This window comes from Orycteropus afer, unplaced genomic scaffold (assembly GCF_000298275.1).
Source record: "Orycteropus afer afer isolate SDZICR_OR568_19922 unplaced genomic scaffold, OryAfe1.0 scaffold00120, whole genome shotgun sequence".
NCBI lineage: Eukaryota > Metazoa > Chordata > Mammalia > Tubulidentata > Orycteropodidae > Orycteropus > Orycteropus afer.
The window spans coordinates 3,886,997-3,896,839 of NW_006921707.1; the positions used below are offsets into that span (position 1 = coordinate 3,886,997).

At 41.0% G+C, this 9,843-nt stretch overlaps 1 protein-coding gene across 1 annotated transcript in view; it reads right to left on the reverse strand.

Annotated features, from left to right (window-relative positions):
• The window catches only part of FREM3 (FRAS1 related extracellular matrix 3), a 177,428-nt gene that overhangs the window by 60,388 nt on the left and 107,197 nt on the right, over positions 1-9,843 (reverse strand). The window contains 1 exon segment of the mRNA XM_007944119.1: positions 9,336-9,461. Coding sequence (XP_007942310.1) covers positions 9,336-9,461 — 126 coding nt within the window.

The window sequence follows — 9,843 nt, forward strand, 5'->3', positions numbered from 1 at the left end:
TCACTACGGAAGTAGATTGCCCAACCTTCCTTCCTAGGAGTGGCTGGGGGGTTTGAACTGCCAGCCTTCTGGTTAGCAGTCAAATGCTTTAGGCACTATGCTACCAGAGCTCCCTAATGCCTAGGATATTGATCTTTATGTGTTCCATTTTATTTTTGACAACTGCTAATTTTCCTAGATTCATACTCTGTGCATTCCACATTCTGATTATGAATGGATGTTTGCAGGTGTCTCTTATTTTGAGTTGTGCCACATCAACTAATGAAGGTCCTGAAAACTTTACTCCATCCATATCATTAAGGTTGACTTTCTTTTGAAGAGGCTGCTCTTCCCCAGTTGTATTTTGAGTGTCTTCTAATCTGAGAGTCTCGTCTTCCAGTATTATATCAGATAGTGTTTCCCTTCTATTCATTAGGTTTTTAGTGGCCTTTTTCTTTCCCCCCAGAAGTACACCTGACCATGTCCTTCTTCACAATCTGTCTTATTGTGGAAGCTCTGCCAATACTGACCACTGTGTGCCACCCTGCTGGTATTTGGAATATAAATGGCATAGCTTCCAGCATAACAGCAACAGGCAAACTACCACAACAATGACATATCCAAAATAAGTAAGCTGATATCTTGCCATCCTCCATTCTAAGGAACATTCTGGTTATATTTCTTCTAAGATTGATTTGATCATTCTTAACTCACAATACAATTCAAATGCATCAATTCTCTTCTGCCTTTCTTTTTTCATTGATATAATAAATTTTGTTAGTCTGATAATCTAAAATAAGTTAAAGGAGCTCTGGTGGTGCTGTGGTTAAGGTATTGGGCTGCTAATCAAAGGGTAGGTGGTTTGAATACATCAGCCACTCCATGACAGGAAGATGAGAACATCTACTTCTGTAAAGATTTACAATCTTGGAAACCTGATGAGAGTTGCTATGAGTTGCAATCCACTTGATGGCAGTGGTATTTGGAAAATAAGTTGGAGCTGAGGAGACCATGAAAAAGGGCAGAAATTGTTAGAAGTGCACTGGTACCAGGGGAGTATGAATAGGTGGGGAAGCTAGCCAAATTCCAGTGTCAGCCTGAGTTTTGAAACCTTATTCCTTTAGACTATATTCTCCCTGGAAATCCTATTCATAAAAGAGTTGTCTGAGCTCAAGCCAACAAGGAAATTCTGGCTCTTGGGATGTCAGAGACAAAGATTCCAAAAAAACTCCCCAAATCACTGCCATCGAGTCAGATCTGACTCATAGCTACCCCTCCTTGGGTTTTGGAGGCACAGTCACTATGGAGGGAGTTCTGGTGGTGTAGTGCTTAAGGCACTTGACTGCACTTGACTTGACTCCAGAAGGTTGGCAGTTCAAACCCACCAGCCATTCCTGGGAAGGATGATTGGACTATCTACTTCCATAGTGATACAGCCTCAGAAACCCAAGGAAGGGTTGTTATGAGTCAGAGACAACTTGATGGAACATAACAACAACAACAACAACATCACTACAGAAGTAGATTGCCCAAGCTTCCTTCCTGGGAGTGGCTGGTGGGTTTGAACTGCCAGCCTTCTGGTTAGCAGTCAAATGCCTTAGGCACTATGCCACCAGAGCTACCATTAACTTTCACTAAATGTCAGAGAAAGCATCCCCAACTAAATGAGGAGGTAAATGGCTAGCAATACAGACAGGCCCATAAGACGAGATGAGAAACTTTCAGTTTGTCGGGGAGACTTTCTGAACTCTGGTAGCATAGTGCCTAAGGCACTTGACTGCTAACCAGAAGGCTGGCAGTTCAAACCCACCAGCCACTCCTCGGAAGGAAGGTTGGGCAATCTACTTCTGTAGTGATACTTCCTCAGAAACCCAAGGAGGGGTTGCTATGAGTCAGGTCTGACTCAATGGCACATAACATAACAACACCAACAAACAGGACACAATAAAAAATAAGGGAAAAAAAGATCATGAAGTCTTACCACAATGTGATTAGATGAAATATGACCTTCAGAACATGAGGACAAAAGAAAATATCTATGCATTTATTTAAAAACTAGACATTTTAAAAGGACTAGACTTTGGAGAGTATTATTTTTAGTTTCTATAATGGTCAGGAATTTACAATGTTGGTATGGCAGGCAGTGTGAAAAAAAGAAGATCCTTGTCAAAAATTGCATCTTTAGTGCTTCAGGATAAATACCAAAACAGCCCCACACAGGATATATATACTAAGTATCTAAACTCTCTTTATTAAATTTCTTTCCCGATACATTTTACCTAATGAGATAATAAAAAAGGTATTTATCAAAGTTTATGAAATAAATGCTATTGAGATTTTTCTCCAGTTTTGTGTAGTTTGTTTTAGCTCTCTGATCCATTGATTGAAATTTTTGTTATTGTTAGGTGCCACTGAGTTGGTCCAACTCAGCATGACTTTATGCATAACAGAAGGTGGTGTTTGCCCAGTCCTGTGCCACCCTCAAAATCGTTGGTCATTGGTATGTCTGAACCAGTTGTTATAGCTACTGTGTCAGTCCATCTCATTGATGGTCTCCCATTTTTCCACTGACCTTCTACTTTACCAAGCATGATGTTCTTCTCCAGCAATTGGTCTTTCTTGATGATGTGTCACAGATTAAGATCAAATAAATGTGTGAAGGTCTTAAAAGCATAGTAGAGAACAATTTTTAGATTAAGAACAGGCTTCTTGCAAAAAGGACAAGGAGGCCACATCTTCTGACCTCCTCTAACCCTACAAGAGGAAGACAGGATTACCAGCAGTAACCCAAGGCCTATTCCTACAAGGCCAGACATGCTGCCTCCCTCTAGCCCTTTCTCCAACCGTTCCTCCCAAAGCACCCACCACCTCTCTCCTGGGTTCAATAATTCACTGCAGTGGCCACACAGAACTCAAAGATTATGGAGTTTACTAGAGAAGCACCAGGCTACAATTCAAGTTCAGGAAAAACACTCAGTCTCTCTCCCAGCCAACTGTCTCTCAGCCAAGTCTCTTACAGTCTCTCCCTCAGCAGTGCATGTCCCTCGGTGTCTTACTCAGCAATGTGTGTCTCTTGAATCTCTTTCCCAGCAGCACGTGTCTCTTTCAGTAGTGCATGTCTCTTTCAGCAGCACATCTTCCTCAACCAGCAGTCAGAGAGAGTTTTGCCTCTAGGAGGCCTCCGTTTGAGCTTGGCAGAGTGGCCAAACCAACTAATCATAACAACAGAATTCTAAGCACCTGAGAGTGAGTGGGAACATCCCAGAACATTGTTTTGTGCCACTCCCAACAGAAATACTCCAGGTGGACAACTTTAGCAATCAGGAGTTCCTCAGTTGCTCATAGCAAATCCCACCTTGGAGTTTACAAAGACTTATGGGTAGAAAAACCACACTAAGTAATTTACTACACCACACTTCTTAACAATAACAATGGGAGACAGAAGATAGTGGAATAATAACTTCAAAAACAGGGTGAAAATAACTATCAACCTAGAATTTCAAGAATGAGGCTGAAAGAAAGATGTTCTGAGAAAAAGCTGAGAATTTATCATCCCAGCAGACCTAAAGAGAAGGAACTAGTAAAGAATGGACTTTATAAAGAGTTAAAGTGATCCAGAAAAGTCCTCTGAGATGCAAGATATAACTTCTAAAATTATCTATAAACAAATAACTAAACACACTGAATAATTTTTAAAAGGAAAAAAAACGGAGAAAACCATTCACCTAAATGTGCTTGGAACCTCAGAATACTGCTTTCTACCTTCTTCAGAGATACTGTCCATTCTGAGAGGTGGGGCTGGGTCCATGGTTTGTGGTTTACCACAGAGTCCCTTTCAAATGGCAAAAGTTAATCACTTTAAAACCTCAACATATTTGACTTGGGTCTCACCAAAAACCACAGAATGATTCAATGCTATTCCTGTTCATTTGATTTCAGGTTCTGTGGTTTGCTCCTCATTGCCTGTTTCTTCCAATAAGTGAAGCTTCCTGACAAGAGAGTGATTCATGAGAAGAAAAAGATGGATGGCATTTATCTTGAGAGTAAAACAGGGCCAACTATATGAAGAAAACACAGCACTGGAAGAAGACACAATAGCAACCTGCGATGTGTAGATGACTCAATTTTATTTGCCAAAAGTGAAGACAATTTGAGATACTTACTAAAGAAGGTCAAAGACTATAGTCTTCAGTAGGGCTTATGCCTGAACATGAACAAAACATAAATCCTCACAGCTGGGGTCATAAACAAAATCATGATAAACGATGAAGAAAGTTAAGTTGTCAAAGATTTCATTCTACTTGGATCATCAAACAATGCCCACGGAAGCAGCAGTCAAGAAATCAAAGGACATACTGTATTGTGAAAATCTGTTGCAAAAGACCTCTTTAAAGTGTTAAAAGACAAAGATGTCACTTTGATTACTGAAGTGTGCCCGACCCAAGATAGTCTTTTAAGTTGCCTCATATGCATATGAAAACTCGATAATGAACAAGAAAGATTCATTTGGATTGTGGTGTTAGTGAAGAATATTGAGTATGCTGTGGACTGCCGGAAGAGTGAACTTTTGAGAGGAAGTGAAGTCAGAATACTCTTTAGAAGCCAAACTTCATTTTACTTTCTTTGGGCATGTGACCAGGACAGAACAATTGCTAGAAAAGGACATCGTGCTTGGTAAAGTAGAGGGTCAGTGAAAATGAGGGATACCCCTATATGATGGATTGACACAGTGGCTGAAACAATGGGCTTCAATCTACCAAAGATGGTTAACATGGTGCAGGATAGAACAACATTTTGTTCTGCTGCACACAGAGTTGCGATGAATCAGAGACTATACAAGTGCAACTAATAACAAAAATTGTCTAATTTTCAAGTGTTTGCACAAAATGTCTTTGAGTTTAAAACATTTTACTTTAGGTATTATAGAGTCATTTTCAACTCAAAGCCACCCTATGTGACACAGTAGAACTACCCCGGAGGGTTTTCTTGGCTGTGATCTTTTATGGAAATAGATTATCAGGTCTTTCTTTGCAGAGCCTCTGAGTGGATTTGAACTGCTAATCTTCTTATTAACAGCTGAGTACGGATTTTGTCCCCTGTGGAGCATTTGACATTGTAACATTAGGTTGTCATAGCTGGAGGAGAGGGAGTGCTATTGGCATCTTGTGGGGAGGTCAGTGTTGCTGCTAAATACCTTACAATGCACAGGACAGACCCCTCCCCTCTAACAAAGAATTGTTGTTGTTATTGTTATGTGCCTTTGAGTCGGACTGACTCATAGCGACCCCTCCTTGGGTTTCTGAGGCAGTATCACTACGGAAGTAGATTGCCCTATCTTCCTTCCAAGGAGTGGCTGGTGGGTTTGAACCGCCAGCCTTCTGGTTAGCAATCCAGTGCCTTAGGCACTATGCTACCAGAGCTCCTGGATGGTCCTATAGTCTGTTCTTTAGCAATCCCCTCTTCAAGGCACCAGATGCTGCCAACAATTTATAATTTCAGCAGCTCTTAAATTGAACCTGATTTTAACCTGTTTGGGAAATGAATAGTGGAGAAGAGGAAAGATAAGGTGAAGCACTCTTGGAGGCCCCTTCTCCCCTTCGTGGGAAGATCTGTCAAGCTCTTACTCTTCCAAGTCCACACTTAGACTCTCATTCAAGTCTTATATTAATGAATGCTGAGTCTAGTTCATGTCTGGGAGTGTGGCTGAGGCTAGGCGGAACGTGCACTCATTTTCTGCTCTGAGCTTCCATCTGGACTTCGACTAGTACCAGTGGCATATTCTCTATATACAACCAGATTGCCTGGGAGACAGTGATGCTAGAGTCTCCCAGATGTGAATGGGAGAAATGAGAAGGTAAACAGCCCAATTTGGAATATCATCTGTAATTTGTACTTGCTAAACCATAAGAAGCCATGAAGAAGAATCATCCAATGCTTCCACTATGAAAAGGACTACACTGTAGAAAGACAAGCAGAATAAACTGGGAAATTCAGGTTGTCTGGTAATGAGGTAGCTAGAACTCACCAGAGTTCAAGCTAGCTGACTGCCGTCAAGTCAATTTGACTCATAGCAAGTCGATTCTTTGGTTTCTGAGGCAGTATCTCTATGGTAGATTGCCCAGTCTTCCTTCTGAGGAGTGACAGGTGGGTTTGGACCACCAGCCTTCTGTTTAGCAGCCTTAGGCACTACACCACCAGAGCTCCTTTACCGGTGAGGGGGAGGGACTATATATAAATTTAGCTTCCCAAGGACTGGAACTTCTTTTTTCCTACAACCTGGATCTAACTTCACATAAGGTTTTAAAGGTCTAGAGCTGGCATTGTTAGACAACTAATGCCCTGTATAGTTGACATAAAACTCAGATGCTTGGAACCTGAACCTTGTTTCTTGATTGCCCATTTAAAATGCTGTTCTCATGCTTATAGTAAAACAAACAAACAAACAAACAAAATCAAAACCCAAATAATAAAATTAAATGAGAGAGAGTGATTGTGTGCCTGAGTGTAAAGAAAAGAGCCAGGATCTGCATCTACAGCATAGAACCAGGTGTGTAGGGTAGCATCCTGACTCTTCCATGGCTCTTTCTGGGATTATGGCAGAGCTTGGACTAATAAGATTTCTTATCCTCATAGTGGGTGACATTGTGGTATTTGTTCTTACTTACTCCCCATGTATCCTTAAATATCTCAAGACATGAAAGTTCAATTTGATTATTTAAACTTTTCTGGAAGTCTTTCCAAGATAACAATTCTTTTCATGAATAAAATAATCATGAGCTGTATGAACAGGTAAATACAAAGCAGAATAGTGTTTTATATGCTAACAATAAATTCATACTAAATTAGACCCTCAAGGAAATGGATTGACTACACAGAGGTTGAAATGATGGGCTCAAGCATAACGACAATTGTAAGGATGGTGTAAGACTGGCCAGTGTTTCATTCTGTTATACATAGGGGCACTACGAATCAAAACCAACTCAACGGCACCTAACAACAACAAACTAATAACTGAATACTAAGCCCCAACCAAACCTATCATCATCCAGTCAAATCCGACTCATAGCAATCCTAAAGGACAGTGTAGAACTATTTGATAGGGTTTCCAACGCTGTAAATCTTTAGGGAAGCAGACTCCCATGTTATTCCTGCAGACCAGGTGGTGGGTTAGAAACTCCAACCTTTTGGTTAGCAGCTGCATTAGAGCCTAAAATTTGAAAGCATTTGGTTTGTGGAAAGCTGCATCCTACAGTTGAAGGCTTGACTCCATTTTGAGCCTTGACATAAGTTCGGACACCATTTTGAGTTATCTATATTACTTATCCAATGCTTATGACCACTGAACTACCAAGGTGGCCAGCCAAATTCAGGAAAGCTCAGGGAAAGGCAGTTTGCCCTCAGGAAGGGTAGATTAATTGGGTGGATATGCAAAGAACTAAGGAATTGTCTGGGTGTATCCTTCTTAGAACAAAGAAGATATTTAGCTAAAGGGCAATTACTACCATTACTTTTTGGTTTACTGAACCAACGAAGTTCCTCCTGACTGTTACTAAAAACTATTACCAGTGATAATTTGAAAAACAATCATGATGACTCAAGAGATTTTAGCAAATCTATTGAAAGGTAAAGCTTTTATTGACTAGTAGGAGCTCTGGTGGGAGCTCTGGTAGCATAGTGGCTATGGCACTTGACTGCTAACCAGAAGGCTGGTGGTTCAAATCCACCAGCCACTCCTCGGAAGGAAGATGGGGCAATCTACTTCCGTAGTGATACTGCCTCGGAAACCCAAGGAGGGGTCGCTATGAGTTGGGTCCGACTCGACGGCAAATAACAACAACAACAACATTGTTTGTATAGGAGCTCTGGTAGCGTAGTGCCTAAGGCACTTGACTGCTAACCAGAAGGCTGGTGGTTCAAATCCACCAGCCATTTCTCGGAAGGAAGATTGGGCGATCTACTTCTGCAGTGATACTGCCTCAGAAACCCAAGGAGGGGTCGCTATGAGTTGGGTCCGACTCGACGGCAAATAACAACAACAACAACAAACAAATATTAAATAATAATACTAAATATTAAACTAAACATGATCACAGGTAGTAGGCAACAACCTTTGTGCTGTGTTTTAGTGGGAATCTCAAGAGACCCACCTCTCAAGTTTCAATTTGCGATGACATTGACTCCCCTTCCTACCCGACCTATAATGTTTCTTATCAGTAGCATTTTCAGTTAGACAATAATGTGGGGACATTATTTAGAAAACCATTGTTTGGAGAGGAAGAAGAGTTGGAGGATTAAGAGCTGGATGACTAAACTCTCTCTTACCTCTGCAAGTTTGAACATAGATTTATGTCTATTACACAATTACTTATGAATTAGAGAATATCACCTTGAGGAGGTGGGACAAGGGACAGCAAAATTTTGACTCTACAGAGGTGGGAAGGTCAGTAAGAATGGGACCTTGCTTTGGCATGTAAGGATACATGGGCCAATGGTTACGGGCTTTGTAATTGTGAGGTGAGGAGGGAAGAGTTTAATATATGTAAACTACATACTGTTATTGTCAGTGCCATCAAGGTGGTTTCAACTCATAGTGACCCTATGTACAACAGAACAAAACACTGCCTGGTCCTGTGACATCTTCAGAATTGTTGCTATGCTTGAGCCCATTGTTGCAGCCACTGTGTCAATCCATCTCATTAAGGGTCTTATGCGTTTTCATTGACCCTCTACTTTACCAAGCATGATATCTTTCTCCAGGGACTGGTTCCTTTTGATACGTGACCAAAGTATGAGAGATGAAGTCTGGCCATTTTCACTTCTAAGGAGCATTCTGGCTGTATTTCTTGTTGCCTAGAGCCAATGCTGACTATTGAAAATAAAGATCTTTTATTTATTGTTGCAGGAGCTCTGGTAGCGCAGTGCCTAAGGCACTTGACTGCTAACCAGAAAGCTGGCAGTTCAAACCCACCAGCAATCTCTTCCATAGTGAAACTGCCTCAGAAACCCAAGGAGGGGTCACTATGAGTTGGGTCTGACTCGACAGCACGTTACAACAACAACAACAATAACATTTATTGCTGCATCAGTATACATAAACTATTTTCACATAAAATATTCGACTCTCACAAAACTCTGCGAGGTAGTCAGGTATCCCTGGTTGAGGAAACCAGTTGGGAAGAATTAGTACACTTGCATAGGGCTGCCAGGGAGGCAAGCCAGAGAGCCTAGATAGTGAATGAGCCAGGTCTCCTAGATCCTCACCCAGTACCTTGTTCATCATCCATGGTACTCCCAACACAACCACAGTGTGTACTGATAATTATTTTTGGATAGAAGTACCCCACAGACCCTCATACCTTGATGTGTAGAGCAAATGACCATTAGTTCCTGGCTTGCATCTCCAGACCGCCTCACAGGAATCAAAATCTCCCCAATATCCTCCTCTATTTTGTATTCTGCCTGTGGAATATAAACTGTTGATTCTAGAAAAGATGGCAGAAGACTTTTTAGCAAGATTTAAATTTGATCAGTGATATTTTACTATATCTGAGCAGAAATATATAGTTTTGACTTCTACATTTTTAAACATACTTAACTATATTAAATACAGTGAGAAGGAGAAATATTTATTATTAAGTTGAACTAGAGAGGCAGTGGAATTGAGTGGAGACCCCCTTTGAAAGGTTGAAAAGGATATCCAGTATTATAATGGAAAGGAAAATCTTGCAGCAAGTCTGTGTCTTTTTTTTTTTGAGGTCAAATTTTAGGTCTTCTCTGGTAGCATAGTGGCTAAGACACTTGCCTGCTAACCAGACGGCTGGCGGTTCAAACCCACCAGCCACTCCTCGGAAGGAAGGTTGGGCA